This window comes from Eutrigla gurnardus (genome assembly GCF_963514095.1).
Source record: "Eutrigla gurnardus genome assembly, chromosome: 13".
Taxonomy (NCBI): domain Eukaryota; kingdom Metazoa; phylum Chordata; class Actinopteri; order Perciformes; family Triglidae; genus Eutrigla; species Eutrigla gurnardus.
In genome coordinates, this window is record NC_139936.1 from 14,091,842 (window position 1) to 14,119,235 (window position 27,394).

Genomic DNA, 27,394 nt, shown 5'->3' on the forward strand with positions numbered 1-27,394 from the left:
GAGATGAGGGACTGTGAGACGCTCATGAATTGAGATATTTTTCATGGCTTGTCTGCAATCACGTTTCATTCAGAGTGTTTTCTCAGCATTAATATTCAATCGACATAATAGCTACACATCCCGGAGCAGCAGTGAAAACAGAGCCATCTCCTTTTCACTTCCTCATAAAGCTCAATATTGCACTTGTTTTCTGTGAATCACTGACAGTCTGTCCCTGAGGCTTCACAGTGTTTGAAAGTCCACCTGGCTGTATCAGGTCCAGGCAATAGAACATACTAGAGGAGAACGGCTGGTTTCCTGAGTATACTCTCTACAGGTCAGGGATTGGTGGCCTGCAGCATACGGTGCCTCAGTCACTGTTGCTGCTGCTGTCGTCTCCCACCACCATGCTGCTGTACTGCTTCTGCTGCTCCTCCTTAAATGACTGCTTCACCTTTGCTCTTTTCAGGCCTCCGTCCCTGCAGAGGCAGCCACGCGAACACAGAGTAAAATATAGATTTTTCCTCTTACCTGAAATAGTCTTTATCACTGCAGATGGTTTTGGTGTGAGTTGCCTAGTTTTGGACGTATTGGCCATAAGGATGAGGGCTTTCTCTCCAATATAATGGGACTATTATATTGTAATTTAAAAAAACTCAACAGCAACGTTTCATTCCAGAAATCCTAAACCGGTTACTCAAGATAATACCAGACCTCGTTGTGTCATGTAGGGACTATTTTCTTTCATATATACCATTTATGTATTGAATGACTAAAAAACATGCTATATTGTGATATACTGTACGTTGTTATCCATACCATCCCCAATAAGGTCTGTGGATTGTCTTGTGTAACCGGGTCATAATTCCTGGAAAGAAATAGTTCCACTATATTGGAGAGAAGGCAGGTCTCTACAACCAAATAGACAATGTAGATTGATAAATAGCACTACACCTAAAATGATTTCAAGGTGAGCTGTCCCTTTAAGAAGCTAACCTAGAATAATCGTCATATAGGCTACTCTTCATATAAAAGTCAGAGAGGAACAAAGAAATAGTTTGAATCTTACCACTGTAGGTCCACCAGGCCTCCCTGGTGAGCGATGGCTGACTTTACTCTGTTGGCAAACTGGACGGCATCTTCCCCCTCCTGCCATTTTGGAACGAACAACAAACTCAGCCGACTGTGATGTGTGTCAATCTGTGTGTCTGTGTGTGTGTGTGTGTGTGTACACATGTGGAGGGGTGGGGGTTGCACCTGTGGGCGGTACGTTATGCGCGTGTCATACACACCTGCTGGTGCATGGCTGGCAGGTACCAGACGTTACAGACGAGGGCCCAGCTGGTCATCATCCTCAGCAGGTAACTGACCATGCTGTACTTGGAACTGTTCCAGAAAGCGTCTCCAAACTTTAGGTCGTACTGAGAAAAGTATAGAGGCGCAGTAAAGCATGTGCAAGCCAGTAGGCCTGGAAAACATCCGAACAAATGACAAAGCTCCGTTTTTGTACCTTAATGGCCACTGGGTATATCGTCGCTCCGATTTCAAAACTTCCCTTTTTAAACATCATGACAGATGTGTTGTTGATACAGGTTCCTGTGGAAGATTAAAGGGGACAGAGTTGTGTGAGGGCCGTCATTTGTCACCGCTGAGTGGCCAGACAGCCATCAGGCGCTGAGCTAAAATAACAACAATTACTTGGTCTGATCTTTGATGATATGATACAGAAGACAAATGGTCGACATGGTCACTCTTACCCTCTGGAAATATCAATATGGGAAGCTTTGTCTTGTCATTCACGTGATCCTTCAACCTGGAAACAACACAAAGAGGTAATGGAAACCATTCCCTGAATACCTACATATCGTAGAAGTGTTTTTTTTGTATTCACATTCTGGACAGCACATCAAACATCTGAAAGGAGTGACTGATGTGATATCATGAGATGTAGGAATCCAAACTGTGTGAGTCACCGTTCGGTAGCGGCTTTCCAAAACATATCTGTTCTCTTTGGGAACTCGAGAGGACTTTACTGCCAGGAAAATGCCAACCTCTCTCAGTGCCAGAGCAGCCGCAGAGAGAAAACACAGGCAGGAGGGAGAGAGCGAGGGACATGCAATGACAAGCCTGAAAAGACATGCGGAACACTGACCTCTTGGTCACAAGGTGGCGATCTTTCATCTCTGCTCTCTCAAACCAGACGTGAGGACAGGACCTCACCATGGCTCTCTGGAGGACTCCCATCAAACCTCCGTGTATCTGACCGACCTGATCAGCACATTATCACAGTTACGGCAACACAAAAGGAAAATGACCTCCGAGTATAGAAGTGTTACAAATGAAAGTTGCGTTGTACCATAGCGTAACACCCATCGTTGCAGAGAATCACAATGTCAATGGGAGTGGTGTGATTGGCGACACAGATTCCTCCTTTTCTGGGTCTGTTTTCCCTGTTGTTTTGTGAGGTGAAGATATTAAGTCATTATCGGAGGCCTGATGTGATTGGTGGATGGCTACGTGGCAAGGGTAGGGGGGGGCGGTGTGTTCACTGACCTGTTGTGATAGCTGATGGCGGCAGAGAGTCCTCGAGCGCAGATCCTGTAACACATCACATGGACCCATTCACTGAGCCAGAACTTCATCCTGAAAACAAAAAAACACAAATGAGGAGGGAACCATCTTTATTTAAAAAAAAACAAACAAAAAGAACAGTTAGATATGGAATATGACTATTATTGGTGTGAGATTGTGTTCACCTCCAATTGGGCAGTAATCCAACTGCAGATGTTCCTATGACTAACCAAGAGAGGCCAATGCAGACCAGCGCTATTCTGGAGAAAGTGGAACATATTTAGGTAACAACAATAAAAGCCCATACACATAATAAAATACTGAACTGACGGCCATTTCTGCCTGGAAAGCAACAGCGCATTTCCATCACTATACATCTCCCCTTTGCAGCAAGCACAGTCTGTCGGTCATCTGCGTACCTGAGTGGGGCGAGGATGCAGTATCTGACAAAGATGCCGAAGCCGTAGACCAGCGTCAGCTTCAGACTGATGTACTGGAAGTCGTTGTTGGTTCGAGTCAGCAGGTTCCAGGACACCAACTCCTCCGAAGAGAACCGCTGTGTCACCTGGATATGGAATTGAACGAAATAAAAAAATCTAACTACCGCAAAAACGCCACCTATTATCATTTACAAAACAAATTGTGTTCTTGCTGATAGACAATAGAAATGTACCTCGTCCTCCACAATGCTCTCAATTCCTCTGCGGGTGAAATAGAAACAGTCACTCAGTGTAAAATCACCGCCCACTGGTGGTTTGGGGCGGCTGCGTCTGAGTTCCTCCAACTCTTCCTCCATGGAGCCGTCTTCCCTTTGGATGAGACCTGACACACACACACACACAGACACACACAGACACAGACACACACACACACACACACACACACACACACACACACACAGACACACACACACAGACACACACATACACACACACACACACACACACACAGACACAGACACACACACAGACACACACACACACACACACACACACACACACACACACACAGACACAGACACAGACACACACACAGACACACACACACACACACATACACACACAGACACACACACACACACACACAGACACACACACACACACACACACACACACACACACACACACACACACACACACACACACACACAGACACACACACACACACAGACACACACACACACACAGACACACACACACACACACCATCGTTATCTTAGCAATGAGCCTTGCCATATCTTTAAAGATTGTTTCGATAGTGTCAGAAGACAAAATGTTTTCAGTAAACAGGACGGAAGATAATGAAAGTCCATTGTAATCTGCACTTGGCAAGAATTACATAAACAAAAACAACACAAAGCTAAAATAAATCATTACAATAAAAAACAGTAACTCTAGATGTACAAGATGTGTCATTTGGCGCAACAAAGCCGAGTCATCTGTGCATTTCAACATATACACTAGATACTGGCACTGACGTAGTAACAGCCCTGATATTGCAGAAACACTTCTCATTACAGCAGAGACTTCCCAAGAAAAGTCACCTCAAAATGTGTCGACAATCCAGAGTTGGCCTCAACTTAGACACAACTTGTTATCTGATAACTCAGCAGGTAAAGTCCAAAACTCTGCATTCAACACTGAATCCAAACTTTCAGAACAACGTCCCACCTTATCTCCGTTTATGAAGCACTTTCACTTCTTCTATTCGTTCTACGCATTTTAACCGTGGACTTTGCACAGGGAGCATTTTGCTGACACAACGTCTTCCTTCGTTACAGTGGGGGATGCCTCAACTCTGCAGCGCAGTGACTGATAAAGAGTCGGGTAAGTGATTGCATCTCCTGAGATAGGCAGAGTTGCCTATCATTTAGTCACAGAGCTACGGTGGCAAACTGAGACTTGGTCTGTGCAGTGGACACGGCCCTGTAGTCCAAAAAAACCCATCTAAACCGGCCATGGAAGGTCACGGGACAATAATCAGAAACAAACAGCATTCTGAACTACAAAGGTAAATCCATTAGTCTGCCAAATCTGGGTAACGGGATTGCAACATGTTTGCTCAGACCTGTAATAAAGAATCTTACGAAATCCAGCCTTGCAGTGCAGAGCACATGTCACTCCCATCTTTCACAATAAAGGATGTGACATCAACTGTGTCCTCATCACATAGTTATCCTGATCTGTTCTCACCATTGGGTACAGAAGCGTTGAGCGTTCGTTCATCTGCGTACACCTTCTGGATCTTCAGCGTGGCCCACTGTGGAGGAGGACAGACAGCAAGGCATTCAGGGCTTCCATGTCTCATGGGGACCAGTGGATGAGAATGGGAACATGACAGGACAAACAGCAGTACCTCTAAGGTCTGGACCAGGATGGTCATGTAGATCTCGGAGATGCCCAGCGAGAATCCAAACATGGCTGGGATCATGATGAGGCCGATGATGAGGTACAGCCAAATCTGCAGCACCCAAAACGCCGATTCCCAGAACTCCTCCATCTCCACTTTATTCCCAGCAGCCCCGTGGCTCAGATGTAGTGCAGTCCTGTAAGGGGGGGGGGGGGCAAGATAGATCCATGTGATGTGAGACACATTCCCTAATTGTCAACATGTGAAGGTCAACAACAACCACAATGACAAAGGGAGCAAACTACTGCAAACCAATCGTTTACACACAGTAAATGTCACCACTTCACAAACAAACACACACACACACACACACACACACACACACTGACACAGAAACACACACGATCAGTATCACCGGTGTTCCTGCCAATATAAACAAATCCAGGATTAAACAGACCGTGGCAGCTCTCCTCTAGACTTAGATCACAAATCTTTATACACGACGCGTTATTTCGGTTCGCTTTTGGACATTTTAGTCACAAGTTTGGCTACAGCAGCTCACCTTACCTGTCAGACTTGAATCCATGTCCTTCCTCCCTGAGGAGCAACGCGGAGCACTGAGCACGGAGAGCAAACACGCCCATTTACTACTAGAACAAAGTTCACAGGGCAGCCCCCTACAGCGCCCCATGTGGACAGAAAGGGAAGCGCAGACACGTGGCTCATTATTTATGTTTGGTGGGGAAATATTGCTGGGGGTTGGGTCCAAATTTTATTTTGTAATCTCTTAGAAAATATATCTTAATAGTCTGTTGAATAAAAATAAATACATTATTATTATTATTATTATTATTATTATTATTATTATTATTATTATTATTATTATTATTATTATTATTATTATTATTATAAGATATATGGAAATGCATACAAAATGTAAGCTGGTTCATTCTTTGGCAGTGGCAGAATGGCTCCACTTATTTGTTTTTTCTGGAATTTTCCATTAAATCACTTTTGCTCTGATTAATCTATCTTGATGAAGAGAGCAGAATGTGACTGCAAGCTCTGTGAAAAAAAAAAGCTCACGAGAGGTTTTAAAAATTAAAATAATAATAAAAAAACAACTTAATGTTAATTTGATTTTTTGTGTGATTTTTAGTGTCTTGTCATTGACTCAAATTGTCATTTGAGATCACCAACTGCTAAAAATCCTGATGTGAAACTGTAATGTCCTAACCCCCTCAGACATGTTACAAACAAGACAGGGAAGCCTTGATGAGGAATGTGGCCACAATCTCTCTGTGAAGCCTCTCCCTCTGTCTCCCACCTATGACTAACAAAAGGTCCTGATTATTTCCCAGGTTCAGACATTTCACAGTCTGTTGCACATTACTGTAACAGGGGACTTCAGGGGGTCAGTTAGGAAATGTCGGCGGGAATGATAAGAAGGCGAATACCTTGATATTTGGCACAGGTTTCAGAAAGAAGCTGTCATCCAATAATATATACTCCTATATGAGAACCCTTTGATTTAGTGATACAGTTGCAATTAGGTGTTGTATCTTCACTCGTTGTTGATAAATTAGGGAAAATTGCTCAGGCCTGCAATTTTACACCAGATACCAGAAAGACATTCCAGATGTGTTGAAAAAAAATCCAGTTTTACTACTTTGAGAGCATGTTAGCAGCTCCAGTAGTGCTTGTTCGATTTAACATGTTTTTTAATCTAAAATCACAGGAGCCCTTCAATTTGAAGACTTTGAAGTGCTTTGCGTCAAAACTACAAATCTCAGACGCCATCAGACTCCACAGTTTAAAGAGTTCACTGCATTGTCCGCTTATGTGTCTCCCATGATCCAAGACAACGGAGGGGGAATGTGTCCTGCCCCAACACCCCTTTGCTCCAGGGATGAACATGAGACAACTGAACCACTGAGAAATGTTGGCTTTCAGAGACTATATGCCTCAGAAAGGCCGTTCACCCCGAGCTATGTTCTCTGGAAATAATAAATAACGTCCTACAGAGGGCTTTTCCACAGTGCACCATTAACAACGGACACGCTTGTCTACATTTGAACTCAATGGAAGTAAAGCCTGTATATTTATGTGTGAAGGTATTCTCAGCATCCAGTTTCCTTGGCTCCACCACAGTCAGCAGTGGAATCTAATTCCTGCGTGGTACAAACTGATATCAAACCCTGTTGGCAAAAAGGCAGAATTTAGAGCATGTTTGTATGGAAGTCAAGCAGCAACATGGAATGAACCATATTGTGTCCCTTTGCCTCAAATAAAACTAAAGAATGAATGTGTTTGTGTGGGATCTGCTTAGTGTTTCTAAGAAATACACTAAACATTTTCCCCAAGTATACAAAACATGTTAATGCAAATATTTAAGTTTTGCAAATGTTTTGCCCCACACCTTCATAAGCATCTCAAACCCCGGAGCATGGAAGGGGATATAACATATAACAGTAATGCTTATATTGTTGTGTTGCAGCCTGTAAATTAAACGCAGCAGTGCTTCCGGTTGGAAGTTTTGACATATGGGCTGATGAAGTGCATTATTTCTATTATTTATATAATATTATTATTATTATTATTAAACAAGGCTCATTAGGACTGATACAAACAACACTTTTTTGTAGTTTTAAACTGACATACATAAAAAAAAAATCGGTGTGTGGGGTAAATGGTCCCGCGCTAATGACGCGCCGCCGGGGCAGTATTTAGTGCAAGTCTCAACAGATGACGGGGCGGGACGGTCCGTTTTTAATCAAGCAGCCTCTTCCTCCCGCTCCTGCGAGGAAAGTAGACACCGGCCCGGAGAACACTCCTCCCCCTCCTCCCCCCCCCCCCCTAGTGTGCAGAGCCGGCGAAGCTGTAAACCACGCTCCGGCTCCTCGTCCTCCTCGGTGCATGTTTGGCTCCGGCGAAGGGAGATATGCGAGCGCGTTCATGTCATGACAGTGCAGCGCCGGATCGACGTGGTCGCCTCTAACGCCACTGGAACCCCCTCCGATGCCCAGCACTCTCTTTTCTTCTTGTTTTTCTGTTGCAACGGTTCGCATTTGGTTACATGAAATATGCGATGTTCGCAGGAGCGCCCGGTTCTTTTTCTGCTCCACTTTGTTTTCACGTTGGCAGCCGGCCACGACTCTGGCAGACTCTTCTCCCTCCCTGCAGAACAAGGTCAGTGTGGTGCAGCTCTAATGGGAGCTGCCTTTCTGTGCACGTATACATTGCACGCATGACTTTCTTTCTGTCTGCTTTTGTTTCAGTGCATGTTCAGTCATTGTTACACGTGGATGCACACCTCAACTATGAGGACTCTTCTGATGTGTATCTGTCCTACAGGTCAGCTGTCTCAGCTGTCCACTGTCCACCCAGTGAAAACCACCGCTGATGGAGAGTTCCTCTCCCACTCGCTGGCCCACCACTTCAGGGGCGGGCGAGTCAAGCGTGACCTCCGAACCCTTGGCTCTGAGGGACAGGTTTACTACAAGGTCAGCCACGGGGGTCGAGCTTTAGTGTTCAATTTGACTGCCAACAATCACCTGGTTTCGAGCGACTACACCCTTGAGAGGAGGAACGGCAGCGCCAACAGGACTGAGCACCGGCGCTCCGAGGGGAACTCCTGCCACCTTCTTGGCACGGTGGAAGCCTCGGGTGTGCGAGGAACCGCCGCCATCAGCACCTGTAAAGGATTGGTAAGGAGTCGTCTTACATGCATGACAGAATCTGCCACCCTAAATCTGCACTGAAGGTCATATCTCTGAGAAATCTAGTTGCTTTTGGCACGCAGGGTCTTTTAGTACACGGGAGAAAAAGGGCGCACAGAGCAAACCTTTCTGTCTGACAGTGCCCCGTGTGTTCGTTGGCTCTTCAAAGCCTTCCTGACACTATTTGCAGAGGGACTGGCGCTGCAGACCCGCTGACGGCTGCTGCTCCCCGGTCAGCCATTCTCTCTTCTTTGTCTTTTCAGACGTTTTCTGCCCTCATTCATTCCCTCATTCGCATCACCGTCCGTGTCCTCCATCCAGGGACATGCAGAGTTACTTTGTTCCACATTGAGATGGGGCTTCAGCAATACATTTTTGGCGCAATGAGGTTTGACAGATGGAAAGACAGGAAATAGGACCACACGCACAAGACTTTGTGCTTTTTTTAAAATGTTGAACTTCTTTGAAATGTTTCTAATCAAGTAGTTCAACTACAAAGGAGAGGATACAGCTGGACCGCAGAGCAGTTCCACTTATGAACATTTTTCATCATTAGAAGTGGTATGCACCTTATTTAAAATGCAGAGAGTCACTCATTTGAGTTTTTAGGACTTTAAAAGTTGCCCAAAATACACTTTTCAGCATGTTTGGAATAATAACTTACACAAAAAGAGGTCTGAACTCTGAAGTGATGGGATGTGTCAGTTTTAGTCCTGAAGAATGTTTTGGATTTTGACTGTGTCACAACAGGAATGCCTCTCCTGCAGTGTCTTGCCTCCTGCTTCTCTGTATGTTTGGGTTGCACAGCCTCTTCCTGGCGAAATCTTGTAAAAAGCCACTCAAAACTTTTATGTTACACTAAATTCCAATTATCAACGACCTACCACATTTCAAGGAGTTTTTTTTTTTTAATGCAATCCTCCTCACCGACCCACCGGGGGAACCGCTGTGATCCGTTACGCTGGATTTCTGTTCTGTGGAAGATGGTTTACAGCAGCAAAAACCACAGGGAGACCACTGAGCAGCAGGACTTGGCCTGACAGATGTGGGAGGGAAACCCCTGCCAGCTGCTGCTGAGGTCATTCACCCTCAGGAGACAGATGGAGATGGACTGCTTGAAAATATAGATTCATGATAATCTCTTGTTTATGTAGCACAAGACTGGAATTACTGAAGCAAAACAGGAAACGTAAGGAAGGCAGCGAAAGAAGAAAAAAAGCGTTGTCAAGCATTTACAAGTTTGAGGGTAATTATTTTCACTATCAATGGATCTGATGATTATTTACTTCACTAATTGATTTTTCATTTAATCTATAAAATATTTTTAAAAAAAAGCCCATCATGACTTTCCAGAGATCTTGACATTTTGTCTCAACAGCCCAAAACCCAAAGATATTGAATCTAATAGTATCATATAAGACAAAGAGAAGCCGCAGATCTTCTCATTTGACAAGCTGGAACTTAGTGTTATTTTCCCTGAAAAAGAATAGATTCTCTAATTATCGTTCCTCAAAAACATGAAAAAAGGTGAAAATTTGAGTTTCCGGGTGCTAATAAGCCACAGTCTCACATTTAGTTTGCTCTTTTTCTGATTGGTGTGAAGCAAATCAATTTGCGGCATGTTTGCCCAACAGGTATTGTCAGGAAATGGCTTAACACCTGCCTCTAGCTACAGTGTGGGTGGGTGAGATGGTCAAGTCTAGAAACCTGATCTGTCACCTGGCTGCGTTTGGTTTTTGGTTGACAAAGGAAATAAAGGAAGCCTGGTACAGAACAGGTGACGGGGAGTTTTTACCACTTCATCAACCCCATTTAAACGTCCAAAGTCTCATTTGCTCAAACAAATAGAGCTGTGCTGCAGTGAGCCATATTTACAGAGGATTGAAGCTCAGCTTACCCTTCACCTCCACTATTTACTGTACATGTGAAACCATGAGGACCAGAGTAATTGGATGGAGGTGGCTGTTAGTGTTCCTCTCTGCTTCCTTCCAGCCAAGCCAAAGCTTCTGAGCGCGGCCGTCGGTAACGCCCCCGAGGCCCAACACAAAGAAAGATCATGCAAGTTCAGACCTATTATGTCGGTATTTTCCTCACTTAAATGCGTGTGTCTTCCCACTCTGCAGATGAGAAAAAAATTATGTCTTTTAAACTGCAGAGGAACAAATACGCTCACAGGCAGAATAACCTGAAATGAAGGCAAGGCCAATGTCGTCAAACCTGCGACTCCCAAGAACCTTTTCTTTTCAGAATAAGTGCGAGTTTGTTAGGCAGCAAATTAATCCCGTCGCAGGAACGAGCACCGTGCGCCCCCACCTCTCCTTGTGTCCCACTAATCACTGCTGAGGCCGCGGGCCGTGTAACAGCAGAGACTTTATCCCAGACCTAGTTGGCCGGCGCTACAAAAACCCACAGAAGCAGGAAACAGAAGTAAAGCAGTTCCACATGGTCGACGTATTTAGAACACGGACCTGTGTTATGGTAACCTCCCCTGACTCTGGCACCTCACACCCAAACACGCTTCCTCTAGGTTACAGGAGGGGGGTTTAATGGAGGGAGGAGAAGGGCAGGGGGTGGCACAGGGACAAGAGGTGAAAGTGAACTCCAGACCAAGCTGTTGAAGGCGGCAGAGCCAACAAAAAACTGTCACAGAATCATCCTTTTTTTGCCCAAAAGGAACAACAAAGTGCCGTTTGGTGTGCTTTAGAGTTCCCTCGTTGAGCACCGACATCACACGGGAACTGTACGCTGTAATTTAAGGATCATCAGTAACACTGTAACCACACTGTACAAGCCAAGCCTCGCACAGCAGGACTGCATTTGGTATGCAGATCATACAAATCATGCAGAGCAATGGTCTGAATGTTTGGATGGGCCTCTCTGTAGCATTCCTCCCTTGGTCGATCTGCACTCCACCACCTGCTTCTCGCTGCCGGGACTCACTTGGAAGTCTAACGCTTAGGAAAACACATAGGAGACGGCAAGGAGGCGCGATCACGGGGAATCTGACCTTATATGAATGGTATGGTTTTTTTTTTCCACATGCATTTTGTCTTGCAGTGAGGCAATGCAAAAAAACAAAACAGATCTTAATCTGGTACAATGTTAATCCTTAACCCAGGGGGTTTGTGGTTGAGATACAGATCGATGGGGAAATCAGCGTTTTTTGTTTTTGGCGCAGGGCAGCTGGGAAGCTTTCTCAGCCGACATATCGGCCTGTGTGCTTTGGGGATGAGTCCACAGTGACCCAGTGACCCCTGGCTGGAGGCCACGCTCGGAGTCGGTGGAAATCCCCTTTCTCATAGCATTATTTAATTTGAGTTTTACACGGAGGACTTTTGTTTAGCGTTCGCTGCCTTATTGTTGATCTTCTGGTGGCTTTACAACTGGTGGATGAACGTTGTAGACACCAGACTTTTTAAAGGTTCTGGTCTCGGAAACAACCATATTTTTACAGACACTTATACGTACACACATTCGGTGTAACAGGTGGCGTAATATAGTCTTTCCAAAGGGAGTGCTTCTCTAGATTTGTACTTTCTGAACTCCCTGAACGGAGAAACTGGATACTAAGTCAGAGCTCTGCTAACTGCTGGAAGAGTGGAGTAGAAACACGCTTCCCAAGAAAACTTGCCAGGATGACCCAGAAAGCTGAACAGTGAGTAACTGCAGTAAACAGTGGGGTAGACGCTGGGGACCACAACTGGCCAAACTGTAAGCACTGGATGACCTAATTTTTCACATCTGGCTGAGAAGAGATCCAATCAGGTGTGTGTGTGTGCGCGCACATATGTGTATATATATATATATATATATATATATATATATATATATATATATATATATATATTATTTTATTTTATTTATATAATTTTTTTAATACAGTATATTTATTATGTTTTTTTTTATTTTAACATGCAAATGAATGAAGAATCTTTCTTTTAATTATTTTTCTGGGGTGTGCTTATTCCAACCATTAATCATGTATCTTACACTCATTCTGTCTTCTGCAAGTTGGTTTAGGGGGAGAGGAAGGAATTAAAACGGGAACAGTCTGGGCTTGTACACACACACACACACAACTGAATGAAGAGAACTTGCAAATGGTTGGCTGGATGGAGACGTTCACTGTCTCTGTAGTTTAGAAGGAAAAGTCAAGAAACTTGACAGAGGCCTGTTCTATGTGTTTGCGTATATCTGCGTTTTGTGTATTTGTGTGTATTAAGTGTGTGCATCCACGTACTTGTCTGTGTGTGCGTTCACCAGCAGGAATCGCCAATCCCCAAATGAATAGTCTGCACCAGTAAGAACATGCATGGCATACTTAGGAAAAAAGTATTTGTATTGCGGCTGCAGCAGACGGAGAATGTGCCTCGGGGAAGGAGAAAGCATAACATATTCAGATCTGTTGACTAATGATGGATTCCACCCAGATGGAAATTACTGAGGAATGACTTTTTCAGCAGAAAAAGTCCAACCCCTCACCTTAAGTATGGGGATTATAGAAACACCGCATGTTTTGATGATTTATTGTTGCACTTATGTAACACAAAATACTGGTTACTGGGAGACAAGATTTGGGGATGAAATGAATAACCTTTGTTTATTAACATTATGATTAACAATTTGGGTCTGTGTTTCAGCAGAATGTCTGAATGAATTTTTTTCAGATTTGTCTGCCACGTTTCTTTGCACAGGAAGTGATAGATTCAAAACTTCATTTCTGCTCATTTTAATTTTCATCAGAGAGGATTCTTCTCCCTGCCGGAGGGACACTACTTCATCGAACCTGTCCAGAAGTCTCCTGATGATCCTGCAGGGACTCCCGAGCCCCACATCATCTATCCAAGAGTAACAACAGAAAGTCAGAGATGGAAACGCAGTCTCGAGGCCAAAGATACACCCAGCCCTTGCGGAGTTCAAGGTGTGCATCTGAATGTGTGCATGTGTGTGTGGAACTGCAGATGTCTGTGTCGTAAATGTAAGTGAAAATGTCAAGCGGGGATAAGCAAGTGTAATGCGTGCTATGTCTTCCATTGTCCACGCTTTAGATGCTCCAAGTGACTCCGTCCAGGTGGAACGGGAGAGGGAGGAATGGGAGAGCGAGCAGCAGGGAGGCGGCGATCAGGCCTCGTCCCGCTCGCAGCGCTCGGTCAGCAGAGAGCGCTGGGTGGAGACCATGGTGGTGGCCGACGCCAAACTCATAGAATACCACGGCAGCGATAATGTGGAGTCCTACATCTTCACCATCATGAACATGGTGAGGAGTTCTTCTCTCGCTGACTCTGAGTTCCCGTACAGATTAAATAGGTTGAGTGGTGAATGATCTCTCTGCTGGCAGGTGGCTGGGATCTTTCATGACGCCAGCATCGGGAACGCCATCCATGTCATCCTGGTTCGCCTCATTTTACTCACGGGAGAAGAGGTAACGCTTCCCCCCCCCCCCCCAACCAATGTGCTTTCTTTCTCTGATAATGCAAGGTTGGACAATAAAAACACGACATAAAACTACACAATATAGAATATTGGTCCGTTTTAGCCAAAATCAAAAGGCTGGTTTTAAACACTATGATTCCTGTCTCTGATGTTTGAGGGTATTTAATTCTACTTCCCCTCTACTCTGAAGCAGACTGACCAAAGGCTGCCTTTCTGAGCTGCTACCAAGTCAGCCTGAGTAAATGCTCTAGTCATAACGGCACCGCCACTAGCAGGACGGGCCAAGCATCCTCTAAGAGGACGGAGTCTGAGATCAGGCAACATTTTACACATCATCTAGTCTAATTCTCCCTTGAACGAGTAAAAAAAAACACAATCATTTTTTCTTCAGGGTCAAAAAATAATCCCAACATGTTCTCAAATGTCAGAAATCCAAATGATGCCAAAGCTGTGAAGAATGTTATTTCTAATTGCGCGGCTCGTTGCAGAAAGGGTTGAAGATCGTTCACCATGCCGACACCACGCTGGCCAGTTTCTGTGCTTGGCAGAAAAACCTCAATCCCCAGAGTGACACGCATCCAGCTCATCATGACGTGGCCGTGCTGATCACGAGGCAAGCGACACACTCGATCAATAGACAACCTAAACGTGATGATGCTAGACCCTCTTATGGTGGAAGTATGGCATGTGCATACAATCAATCTGTGCTTCCTTCCCAGGAAAGACATCTGTGCTGGAATGAACCAGCCCTGTGAGACGCTGGGTCTCTCTCATCTGTCTGGGATGTGTCAACCGCACCGCAGCTGCAACATCAATGAGGATTCGGGACTGCCGGTGGCCTTCACCGTTGCTCACGAAATGGGCCACAGGTCTGTCCATTTGTCGATCGGTGGATGCGAAACCCTGAATAATGCAACATCGTTACAACGGGCCAAAAAACGCACCACGCTCCCTTGATTAGTTACTATTATTACTATTATTACTCATTAGTGAAGGGGCCGAATCAAATAATGGTTAGTATCTGGTTACCGGACATAACAAAAAATATTAAAAAGTGGGATTGATGTGATGTGAAAGTGAATAGACAGAAAATTGTGATTTAAAAAAAAAAAAAAATGATCACTAGGACACGCAAAATCATATTTTCTTATTTGAATCCCATTTGTTTCTAATCCAGAGCATCGTTGAGTTGTAGCTTCAGTGTCACTTAAATAAGGAGATAACAGTTAACAAGTTGAAAGGTTTTTGCATAACATCAGATAATGAGGTGTAGAGGTGGGAGAAATAATCTCTTCTATGATGCATCGTTGAACGATTCTGCATCAATGCAGTAAAGTCTATAATCGATTATTATTATTATATATTTGTTCTTTTACAATTTTTTTGGCAATCTTTCCACATTTCATATACGTAATGTAGCAGATCAAAAATTTCAAATTTTTTATCATACAAAGATTTGATGGAAAATTCCCATTATATTTGAATCCACAATAGAGATGCATCGAGAATCGTTTAATAATCGAGGTAACTGACTAATCCCGCCACTTATGAGGAGTTCATAACTGAACTGGATGTAGGGAAGAGCTGAGATCAAATTTCCAATCAGCTGTATAGATTATCTACAAATCGTCTCAGTATTCTGTATGTGTTACTTGAACACATCACAGGATTGGCACGTTGTTGTAGAATTCTTTTGAAATGATCTTGTTTGTGGCCATTCTGGTTTTGTTTTTTTTGTAAAGATATTATCCTAATGTGTCATTGGTTGATGTTTGAACGCAGCTTTGGAATTTATCACGACGGTCAGGGGAACGACTGCGAGCTGGAAGGGAGACACCCGTTCATCATGTCCAGACAGCTGATGTATGACAGCTCGCCTCTCACTTGGTCCTCCTGCTCCAAAGAATACATCACACGCTTCCTCGAGTAAGGCTGGACTCACACTCAAAAATTCTAGCACAAACTATTTGTGTGTGGGGGAGGGAAAACACACTGGGTCTGCAAACTGTATGAATTGCCAGTGTTGTGAAATCATTGTGGAAGTGGGAGTGATTCCAAACAAGCAGCGACTCCTTCCAGGGTGAAGATAAAGTGGACATGCTGGTGCGGATTTGAATGGAGGCAGTTAAAATATATTCTTTTTTTTTTTTTAAATGCAATGGGTGCGGTGTGTTGGAACAAAAGTTAAATACATTCATGCTTAGCAAACCGTGACAAATGTAGGAGTATGTTTCCAAATACGCCAGAAAATGTGGCAAATGGTAGACGAGACCAGAGGAGCCTAAAGGAACGCAGAGGGCTGAGAGACAAATATCTGCAAAATGTTTGTTTTGACTCGCGTTGTATTTTCTGTTGGAAAAAAACTCAGTGATGAATTCAAGAATTCCTACTAACAGGAATTTGAGCTTGGAGCAAAATCAGAGGTCAGAGTTCAAGTTTGTTGAGCTCCGAACCACCGAAAGTTGCCTTTTAACAAGTCATTTTCTCAGATTGTGGTGTTTCACCCTATTTAATTTAATACTAGCCTAGGGGACAGTTCAGGATAAAAGCAAATGGTATGCGTGTTCAGTTTTTTTACATTCATTGTTTAAGTTGTTTAAAGTACTTTAGTTTCCACAACCAAACCAGCTCCTTCTGTGGATCTTTAAAGTATTCGCTTTCCGTTCACACGTTTAACGTCTCCGTTTGTCCTTCTTAGCCGTGGCTGGGGTTTCTGTCTGGATGACCGTCCTTCCAAGAGGGACCTAACCACCCCGCTGGCACGCCTCGGCGTCCGCTACACCACGCACCACCAGTGCCAGCTCCAGTACGGCCCGAATGCCACCTTCTGTCATGAGGTCGATGTGAGTATCATGCGCATCAAAATGTCAGAGATCTTAAATATAAAAAAAAATTACATTTTAAATATTTTTTTCTGTGTTGCCTCTTTCTCTCAGAACGTTTGTCAGATACTTTGGTGTTCGGTGAACGGCTCCTGCCGCTCCAAACTGGACTCGCCCATAGATGGCACTCGCTGTGGACCAGACAAGGTGGGTGGTGCCGGTCACTTTGTTTTGTCAGGATGTACATTTCATCAGCCTGGGAATGGAGTCAGTTAATATTATATACATGAGGGCGATGCTGACACGGAGCCTCAAGTATTAAATGTGTCATATTACAAGTGTTAAATGTGTCATTTCTTTAATACAGTGGTGTATCTCGGGAGAGTGTGTGATCGTGGGTAAACTCCCAGAGACGGTCAATGGAGGCTGGGGACAGTGGAGCACCTGGTCTCACTGCTCCAGGACCTGTGGAACCGGAGCTCAGTCCGCAGAGAGGGAGTGTAACGACCCCAAGTATGAGCTGACTCCAGATCTGCCATTGAACTATTTCTCTTGCAGTTCATTGATTTATTCATGTTGCATGTTTCTCACAACACAAGACATCTGGAAACTGAGCGTATAGTTGTGTTCTACTGTGTTTTTTCTCAGGCCAGAGTTCGGGGGCAAGTACTGCACTGGGGAAAGGAAGCGATATCGGACCTGCAACACCAAACCTTGTCAGAAGGATAAGCCCACCTTTCGAGAGATGCTGTGCAGCGAGTTTGACACTGTGCCCTACCACAATGAGCTCTACCAGTGGATTCCTGTGGCGAACCCATGTAAGTGATCAGAGTTCAGATGGACTGACCACGTCCTTTTTTTTTCAGGTCAAATCGAATCTGTAGTTGCGATTGTAGGTGTCACCCAACAGGGGGCAGCATTTGCACTAGAAAGCCCTCAGCGATGCAGCTTCTCCATCTGTTTTATCTTAGACTGAACAGCTCAGATGGGTTCAGTGCAGTGAAGTCTGAATGTATGCTCTTTGTGTAATTTGCCAAATTAAAATCACTGTTTCTATAATAAATGTTAGTTTTGATCGTTTTGGTCAAAGGGATGCAAAAATGTCTAATACGCTTCATCATCCGTTTCCCGATTGTTCGCCTAGACATTAGTAGACTGGACTCCCAGTCAGCGTTTTGCTGGAATTAAACATCTCTGTTCTCCCCAACCTTCGACCGTCTCCAGTGAACCCCTGCGAGCTGCACTGCCGGCCGGTCGTTGAGTATTTTTCGGAGAAGATGCTCGACGCTGTTACAGACGGGACACCGTGCTTCATGAACAACATGTCCAGAAACATCTGCGTCAACGGAGTGTGCAAGGTAGTGTGGCTGGGTAAGAGACTAAAAGAGACGAGGGGAGGGAGGGTTATAGCAGAGCAGGATATGAGACAAGCTGCAGTGTAACGATGGTATAATGGAGGGAGGAGTTTTTCTGTGCAAACTTCCATCATAAGTCACTCTGTAATGTGCCTGGTTGTATATCTATGCGTTTGTGCGCGTGTCTTTTTGGTCTGTAGGCGGTAGGCTGTGACTACGGCATCGACTCGAACGCTGTGGAGGATCGTTGCGGCGTCTGTTTGGGCGACGGTACAAGCTGTGAGACGGTCTACAAGTCGTTTGATGAAGGAGAAAGCTTTGGTGAGTTTTAACGTGGCACATTTGAGCAGCTGGCAACGCATTAGAATTGGTCTAAATTTTACAATTCAAAACAGGCAACCTGTTTGTGAGAACGGACGTTGATGTGACCACCAGGAGAGTGTGGAAAAAGTGCAGAATTTCAAATGTATGTCTACGGGTGGGAAGTCATTTCAGGACAGATCATTAACGTTACGCCATTGTGTTGTTCTTTTGTTGTCATGGCAGCCTTCCCATCCACACTGTGCAGCTGTTTGTCCTGCTGTACTTTTTGTGTGTGTGTGTGTGTGTCTGCGTGTGTGTGTGTGTGTGTGTGTGTGTGTGCCTGCAGGCCCGTGTTTGCATTTGTCTTAAGATTTGACATGGCGTTGGCTGATTTTACGATTCTTGGAAAAGTATATCTCACTCGCAGAATCAACATACAACCAAGAGAGATGCATAAAGACAGAGGCCTTCTTCCCCTCTCTCTTTCTCTGTGTGTCTGTGTGTGTGTGTGTGTGTGTGTGTGTGTGTGCGTGTGTTTCCCCGTACAGCATCCTTTTCCAGATAACCAGCCCAGATGTGTAAGACTTCAAAAGGTTTAGAGCAAGAGCAAACCTCCCCCTCCTTTGCGCAAACACAGAAACACACACACCTTCCCACAAACATCATTAAACTCCAGAGACCTACTCATAGCTTCATTCCCCCCCCCCCCATCCACACACAATAAAAAACAGAGACATGGCAGTGCCCCCCACGCCGAATACACACACACAGACACACACACACACACACGCCAGCTACCCCCACAGACCGAGCCCACCCTCTATTAAAGATCAGAGAGAGGCTGTCTGGTAGTCTGGATGTGAGTGTGGCAGCACCCATGGTGGGCCATCCATTACCTCGCGGTGACTCTGACTCCCCCTCTCGACTCTCCCAGGGTACGTGGACGTGGGTGTGATACCTGCGGGGGCACGGGACATCCTGGTGAAGGAAGTTGAGGAGGCAGGTAACTTCCTGGCTCTGAGGAGCGAGGAGTCGGAGGAGTACTTCCTCAACGGTAACTTCATCATCCAGTGGAACGGGGAGTATGTCGCCGGCGGGACGACGTTCTACTACGAACGCAGCGGGAACATGGAGAACCTCACGGCTCCTGGACCCACCAAACAGCCAATCATGCTGCAGGTAGGCCGTTGTCATACGATGAACGGTTGAGTGTGTTTTGATTAGCCATAATTTTGAAATGTTTTGGCTTTCTGAAATCTATAGAAGTAATAATGAATTCACTGTTTAGTCGGTATTTATGTGAGGAATGTCAACCTATCGGGGATTGAGAAAAGGGACTTTACAGACAACCAACCAATCAGAGCATGCAGATTTTTCAGAAATCAACCTATGGATAAGATTAAAAAAAAAATAATTTCCCCAAATGTCTCAAAGACATAGATACTGGAATCAAACTGATGAGTCAAATATTTAATGACGACATAATACTCTGCATTATAATTCATGTGGCCGTTGCAGTTGCTATTCCAGGAGAACAATCCAGGTATAAAGTACGAGTACACCATCAAGAAGACCAAAGAGACCGGAAATGAGATCATGGAACCCATATACACGTGGAGACAAGGGGCGTGGACCGACTGCAGCTCCACCTGTGGCTTAGGTTGGTGTTGCATGTGATCAAGAAAGGAAAAAAAAAAAAATCACATTCTGTAAATTTTTAGACGTTTTTTCTGGCTGTTTTTAGGTGAGCAGCAGCAGCCCGTGCGGTGTTTTGAGGTGGATATGGGTGTAGTGGACGAGTCTCTGTGTGACCCAACCAGCCGTCCGCATGACCGACACCGAAAATGCAAGACTATGGATTGCCCTGCCAGGTGCTTACTCTCAAACGCTCTTTAACTGTCTTTCTGTTACCTTAAAACAGACTGTAAGTTTGGGGCAAAGTTGCTTGTGTTTTGATAACATTTAACATCTTAAAACTTTTTTTTGCAAAATTAAAAAAAGGGTTTGTAGAAAAGCGTGTTTTCCTCAAAACAAGATACTCAAAAACACGTTTTTCGGCAGTTCATTGTTAGAACATATGACAAAGGTTGTCTGCTTACCTTGTTTTCCCCATTTGTTTCTTTGAGTGCTGCCAAATCCCTTTCATCAGCATGTCTTTCTGTCCAGGTGGTGGGTGGGTGGCTGGCAGCAGTGTTCAGCCTCCTGTGGAATGGAAGGGATACGGAAGCGAACGGTGCTCTGTGTCCGTACGGTATCAGGGGAGGAGAGGGTGCTCCACCCTGTCGAGTGCAAGCATCTCCTCAAACCCAAACCCATGGTGCAATGCAACAGAGATATACCCTGTGGACAGGACTGGGCTGTCGGCAACTGGGAGGAGGTACGTTTGTTCCTTGTAGCTTTCTGACTTTGCTACTACAGCTTTTTTTGGGAGTTTATGTCATCATTTTGTGTTCTTCCTTACTTTTCAGTGCCCGGTCACATGTGGCGGAGGCGTTCGCTCACGCACAGTCACATGTGCGTTAGCACCCAAGAAGACCTGCGACCTCTCGACCAAGCCCCGGGCCAGATCGCTGTGTGCCCTCCAGAGCTGCCCTAACTCAAGTCTTCGTAGACGACCCGGACCTCCTCCTAAATACCGCCGCATCTACCCGCCCAAGAGCCACCCCACAGCGAGCTGGGCTCCCACGACCACCACGACCACCACGGCCACAGCTGCACCTGCAGCTACCATCGCTACGAGGAAGGCGACAACAACCAAAGAAACTACAACTGCTTTCATCCCGACCGCCACGTCCCTCTCAACCCCTAAATCCACAACCCCTGAAGTCATAGACACGGATGATTATGAGCTTGTTGTTAAAGTGCAGACAAATGAAGATAAGAGATGGAAAGTTCTCCCACCTAAAGTCAGTCCTGCTGAAAAGGAAAGAAAAGCAACCGGTGTGGAAAAGGAAGAGGTAGAAGAGAGGGAGGAGGGCGAGGAGGGAAGTACGCCAATTGTGTTGTTGTATACGCCGGGATATGATTATGTTGTTGAGGACATGACAACCGAGGAGGAGGGGGAGGAAGAGGTCATTGACCTGGATGTTACCACATCCATGCCCTTCAGAAATCTTCTTATATCAACCACGCCAACACCACAGATACTCATCACACCCACTTTGCAAACTGTTCCTCCAACCATGCACACGACCAAAGCACCCAGCACCACCGCCGCCTACTCCACCCCACACAGCAGTACCACAAGATGGGCAAAGACCACACACCACTTGCCCTTCCCAATAAAGCCGCAGCGCCCCTGGACACACAGGGTTCCCCTCACAATTCCCATGCATCACACCACTCGGGCTCCTTCCACAACCGCAAGGAAACCATTCACCACCGCAGCGACGCCCCAGTCCACGATGAAGATCATCAAACTAAAGAAGCCTGCAGTGACGGTCAAGAAAAATGGTTCTGCCTCTCGTGCTAAAAAGCCCTCTTCTTGGTCCAAAGGCGCTCGCTCCAAGAGTCAAAACCAGCAATCAGAAAGTCCCATGAGTAGCTCCGTCAGCAACCAAAGCAACCTGATGACCAGAGAGCCAGTCGGCATGGATGTGTTTTGGGTTGTGGGAAACTGGAGCGAGGTGGGTACACAGGCGTTTTTATTATCTTTTTCATCCTACTCTATAAAGAACCATAGTACGTTTGCTTTTAGCCCACATGCCATTACTGCTTTAAATATCCCACCTTCCAGCCATGCTATGACTGCCATGACATTGAAAGCTTTGACCTGCAGACCAGGCAGCAGCCCCTGGTTTTTGAAACGTGAAGCCATATTTATTATCTCAGTCAACATTGTAAACATAAGTTTGTGGTCTCAATTGCTACTTTCAAGATTTTCATCAATACAGGATTATGTTCATTTAGTAATTCATGGTCCTAATTGGGGGGGCTGCACGGTGGTGTAGTGGGTAGCACTCTCGCCTCACAGCAAGAGGGTCCCGGGTTCGATTCCTGGGTTGGCCCCGGGATCCTTCTGTGTGGAGTTTGCATGTTCTCCCCGTGTAAGCGTGGGTTCTCTCCGGGTTCTCCGGCTTCCTCCCACAGTCCAAAGACATGCAGGATGGGGATAGGTTCATTGGTGACTCTAAATTGCCCGTAGGTGTGAATGTGAGCGTGAATGGTTGTCTGTCTCTACATGTCAGCCCTGTGATAGACTGGTGTCCTGTCCAGGGTGTACCCTGCCTTCGCCCAATGACAGCTGGGATCGGCTCCAGCCCCCCCGCGACCCTGAATACAGGATAAGCGGTAGACAATGGATGGATGGATGGATGGTCCTAATTGGAATAAAATAGATGATAAAGGAGGGTATGCTTTAGGGAGGGGCTACCTTGTGATTAACGAGTTGCTACCTCGGCACTGACCGGTCTGGAAGTCCATATTTTCATCTGCGAACTTTAACCCATTCACGGCTAGTTTTCAGTTCATGAAAGTTAATTGTAACCATTGTGGTTGCCTAAAAAGGTCTAATTCAGCATTTGGTTGTACTTCTGTCAAACTCGAGGCTTCATAGTGCAGTCCTCAAATCAGTGGGTGATATTATGGTGACTATGTCCACTGATAATGCATTTTGCATCTCTTAGTTAGTTGTGTTTTTGAGTAATCCTGTGTCTCTTTGTAGTTGTTTTGTGTCTCGTTTGAGTTGCTTGTGTCTCTTTTTAGTCATTTTATTTCTCTTTGCAGTTGCAATACTTTTACCAATGCAAGTATTGGTGTCCCCTTTATGTAATACAGTTGAATGGAAGGTTAGGGTGTAAAGACTGAGCGTGTAGTTCATCCAAACCTTCATGCCAGGAACCAGACATGGGCTCCAGTCATGGACCAATAATAATGCTGTTTATAGGATAAATAAAACCATTTCTGAAACATTGGCCTTTTAAAACTCATTGTGATTGATGGAGATTGAGAGATTTTTTAGAATGGTCCAATATCAATGCTCTGCTCCAGGCCATAGTGCACCTTCTGTCTTGTGTCTGCTGGAATAGGCCTCGGCCCCCCAGTGACATTCATATTGTAGGCCAGAAAATAGAAAAAAAAGAGGCCTGTTGACCAAATGACTGAATTGCAATGTCTGGCATGAAATGGGGAAATTTAAAGACGCTGAGTTTTCGATGGCAGCCTCGGTCTAAACAGCACAGCTTTCGATCTCCACTGTGGCAGCCTGGTGAAAGCATATTTTGGATTCAGTTTACGGGTCCCTGAAAATTCATCAGTAATGACTGGCTCTCATAATTGCATATCTGTTTACTGTTCATGCTTTTAGCACCGTTAGCAGCAAGACGCTGGCTCAGCCGTCGCCATGTCTTCAGTGTTACTTAGCTCCACCTTCTTATGACACTTCAGGTTACAAAAAGCCGTAGTCCAAGAAGCCTGTTCGGGTCTATGTTGTACTTAATCTAATTTTAGTTGGATTTTTTTTATTATTTTTCTCGCATGGAACTGAAGGTGCTTCAATGAAAATTTGTTATGCAGGGTTTGATCGTAAATTTGGAGATGTGAAAAAGCATTATGTTACCAGAAAATACTTACAATGAGCAAACGTGGATGTTTGGAAAAATATAGTATTAAAGGGACAGTTCACCCCCAAATCAATATTTATCCTGTTACCTATAGTGCTCTTTATCAGTCTAGATAGTTTTAGAGCCGTAGAGATGTCTGGTTGTTGTTCCTGCATAGGAAACTGACACCAAAACAATTTCGATTGATAAATATCACTACAGGTAAAAGGGGAAAAAAATATTTTTGACAGTGAGCTGCCCCATTAATTTGGCAATATATTCATCAAAGTCAGCTGTTCATGGTCAGCTGTTCACGTCCCCGTGTGCAACTGCATAATATGATTAAAAGCAACAGATGTTTGGTTAGTGAATCAGCTAGATGCACTTCAATATTCATGATCCAGCGAAAAGTTATTTACTTTCAAGGCTAAAAACGTGTAAAACCTCAGGTACAAGTCTTTAAGAATGTTCTGGTTATTTTTTGACATTCGTAAAACGTCTACTCTGCAATATAATTGCCTCACGTGTCACTTTGCCACCCAAGTAGATGCATAAACCCAATCAGAAAATCCCCCTTCCTCCCCAGTGTTCAACAACATGTGGGATTGGAGCAATATGGCGGACGGTCGTGTGCAGCTCCCAGCCGGATGAGGAATGTGCCAACATGAAGAGACCTGAGCCTGCACGCACATGTCACCTGCAGCCCTGTGCTGCCTGGCACAGCGGTAGCTGGAGCAAGGCGAGTAACATTAGATGTCCACCAGTCACTCAATCCGATCATTACGCTTAATTCTTAATTACAATTTCACTTATTATCTGTTACTTTTCCACATGATGTAATGGGTGTGTGGTTTTTTTTAACAGTGTCCGGATTCCTGTGCAGGGGCGGGAAGGAGGCACCGTGAAGTCCAGTGCGTCGATTCTCAGAGTAGCCGACCCCTCAGACCATTCCACTGTCAAGCTGTGTCCAGCAGACCCCTCAGCACCTTGACTTGCACCAACAAGCCCTGTATGAGTTGGAGCACATCGCCCTGGGGACAGGTAGGAGGAGCGCTTGTGGCCGTACACATGCTGTGCTGCTTTTCTCCTTTAATCCAAGGTGCTTGTGAGGTTGCCTGCCCTTACAAAGCAACCAAAACTAGCGTGCTGCGACCATAATTGTGATAATGACGCTGTGGTAATTTAGCACTAAGCCTCACTGACTAAACTAAACAAAGTCAAAACAAAGATGAAATGGATTTCCAGCTACGTAAATGCCACACAGTAGCCTGGTAGCTTTACTGCTCGATTTGTCAGTTTGGCTGACCTTCTAACCAGATGTGGTGGATGGGTTGTTCCCATTCAATGATTATGTAGATCTCAAAAACACCAGCATGTGAATGGCCCCTTATACGCATCAAATCTCTATGTATTTTTCTGATTATTTTGTATAGTTTTGAAAACGGACTTGACATCTGGGACTACTCACAATAGCCTTATTTGTTGTAAACGTTCATTGTAATAATCTTTGGAGAGAGGCGAGAAGTAATGGGCTGTCAATGTTCTCACTAGATTTAGCTCCTTTTGGAGCTAATGCTACGAGCTACCTCCACTAGAAACAACACTGGGCTGGAGATCTTATTCAGATCATTTTTCAAATCTAGCGCACTCTTGCTAATTCCTCAAGATTACCAACCCTAACTTTAAGATAGCTGCCACCAATCTTTGTGTAATTTGGGCAAATTGACCCTTTTTAATGTGAAGAAATGATCATCGCTTTTACATGTAACGTAAATTACATTTTATGACTATTCTGCTGTACATGTGAATGATTTGTGTTCTGTTTAGGAGTTATTCATACAGATTTCATCCCATTTTCTAGTTACCTTTTCCACCAAGGACCACAGATATTGCTGTTCTGTAGCAGGACGTAACCTCTACAATGTCAGAGGGTTTAGGATATATCGGTTGCACCCAGTTCCTTAGATGTGAATCATTTCCCACATTATACAGATGCAAATATAGGTGGAATGTCCTTGTGTTTTCCTCAGTGCTCTGGCAGCTGTGGCGACGGCGTCAAGGAGCGGCTAGTGTACTGCCCCGAGCCCCATCGCTGTAGCGCCACACTGAGGCCGAATAGCACGGAGCCCTGCAGTCTAAAGCCCTGCACTCACTGGAAGACTGAGGACTGGGAGGAGGTCAGTCACACGTGATCGGGATTTCCTCAAGGCATTGAGTGCATTTCTAAATGTTGTTTGCAATAAAAAAACAAAACCAACGAGCAGTTGTAATAGTCCTAGTAATGGGATAAATTATCCCTCTGTTTGTGTGTGACTTTGCAGTGCTCTGTGAGTTGTGGTGCCGGTCAGCAGCAGCGTGAAGTCAACTGTGTGTGTGAACAGGATTTGACTGTAATGCCAAACAGCTTCTGTGAGAAGATTTCCAAACCAGAAACACTCAGGAAGTGCAATGTGCAGGAATGCAAGACCAACGCAGGTTTGTACCCAACTCTCAGTCCGCCAGTCTGACTAGCAGGTTCACTATTACGTGTGTGTGTTTTTTTTGTGACAGACCTGTTGGTTTCAGTCACTCTAAACAAACGGAATATTATCTGTGTTTCGTGGCTTTTCACCACCGTGTCGTATTTCTTCTCATGCACTTCCAGTTTGCAGGAAGAACACCATGTCCTCTCGCTTCTGTGACAAGCTGAAGCTGCTGGGTCGCTGCTCTCTCAGGTCAGTCCAAAGACAGTGTTGTGTCACCTGTGGGTCATAGCCGGGGTTCCACACTCACATGGATTACAATGGACACATCCCAACTAAACACTGTATTCTCTTGGTGACATAATACTGACATAAAGCCATGCCTTCCACAGACTGACACGTCCAAACCAAAGTGCAAATTTTATATATATATATATATATATATATAGCTCTAACATTTTCAACATTCCGCATGTCTATTCATTGTCAGTATTTGGCTGTACTCTTGCACATTTTTTAAATTCTAAAAATACTACACTATATAAAATACAATACTGTACTTCTTACACTGTATACTGTATATATACCATGTTGCATACCCATTGTAACTACTTTTGGCTGTGTATTAGTATTATTATTATTATTATTATTATTATTATTATTATAATTATTATTATTTATTTCCTATTAAGGTCTTTGTAACTTTTCCAATGTCAGCTAAAAACTGATAATGAATAGGCATGATATATATATATATATATATACAGTATATATATATATATATATATATATATATATATATATATATATATATATATATATATATATATATATATATATATATATATAAATAAATAAATT

The 27,394-nt window shown here is 44.5% G+C and overlaps 2 protein-coding genes across 2 annotated transcripts; one reads left to right on the top strand and one right to left on the bottom strand.

The window, feature by feature from the left end:
- Positions 1-35: 35 nt before the first annotated feature.
- Positions 36-5,563, bottom strand: agpat9l (1-acylglycerol-3-phosphate O-acyltransferase 9, like). Its single transcript, XM_084025633.1, has 14 exons — positions 5,467-5,563; positions 4,906-5,095; positions 4,743-4,809; positions 3,224-3,372; positions 2,970-3,115; positions 2,736-2,810; positions 2,533-2,622; positions 2,336-2,429; positions 2,132-2,247; positions 1,737-1,792; positions 1,490-1,575; positions 1,272-1,400; positions 1,049-1,128; positions 36-458 (listed from the first exon to the last, which is right to left on the bottom strand). Exons 1-14 carry the CDS (start codon positions 5,541-5,543, stop codon positions 350-352), a joined length of 1,464 nt encoding a protein of 487 aa, XP_083881759.1. The 5' UTR covers positions 5,544-5,563; the 3' UTR covers positions 36-349.
- A 2,011-nt stretch (positions 5,564-7,574) lies between these two features.
- LOC311023284 (A disintegrin and metalloproteinase with thrombospondin motifs 12-like) lies at positions 7,575-27,267 on the top strand. The gene is made up of 24 exons (XM_084025007.1): positions 7,575-8,088; positions 8,254-8,606; positions 13,362-13,539; positions 13,667-13,875; positions 13,957-14,040; positions 14,540-14,664; positions 14,771-14,920; positions 15,834-15,977; positions 16,750-16,894; positions 16,988-17,080; positions 17,241-17,386; positions 17,522-17,691; positions 18,098-18,231; positions 18,429-18,549; positions 19,466-19,710; positions 20,050-20,191; positions 20,276-20,402; positions 20,698-20,908; positions 21,000-22,157; positions 24,658-24,810; positions 24,936-25,112; positions 26,102-26,248; positions 26,393-26,546; positions 26,716-27,267. The coding sequence occupies exons 1-24, from the start codon at positions 7,983-7,985 to the stop codon at positions 26,823-26,825; spliced, it is 4,782 nt and encodes a 1,593-aa protein (XP_083881133.1). The 5' UTR covers positions 7,575-7,982; the 3' UTR covers positions 26,826-27,267.
- Positions 27,268-27,394: the final 127 nt, after the last annotated feature.

Excerpts from the sequence above, each read along its gene's own strand:
- agpat9l (XM_084025633.1), bottom strand. The coding sequence starts at position 5,543 with ATGGGCGTGTTTGCTCTCCGTGCTCAGTGCTCCGCGTTGCTCCTCAGG. Across the intron at positions 2,811-2,969 it reads TGCATCCTCGCCCCACTCAG|AATAGCGCTGGTCTGCATTG; the intron begins GTACGCAGATGA and ends CACTTTCTCCAG. Across the intron at positions 1,793-2,131 it reads CGCCACCTTGTGACCAAGAG|GTTGAAGGATCACGTGAATG; the intron begins GTCAGTGTTCCG and ends TGTTGTTTCCAG.
- LOC311023284 (XM_084025007.1), top strand. The coding sequence starts at position 7,983 with ATGCGATGTTCGCAGGAGCGCCCGGTTCTTTTTCTGCTCCACTTTGTT. Across the intron at positions 17,387-17,521 it reads AGGGAGTGTAACGACCCCAA|GCCAGAGTTCGGGGGCAAGT; the intron begins GTATGAGCTGAC and ends GTTTTTTCTCAG. Across the intron at positions 17,692-18,097 it reads GATTCCTGTGGCGAACCCAT|TGAACCCCTGCGAGCTGCAC; the intron begins GTAAGTGATCAG and ends GACCGTCTCCAG.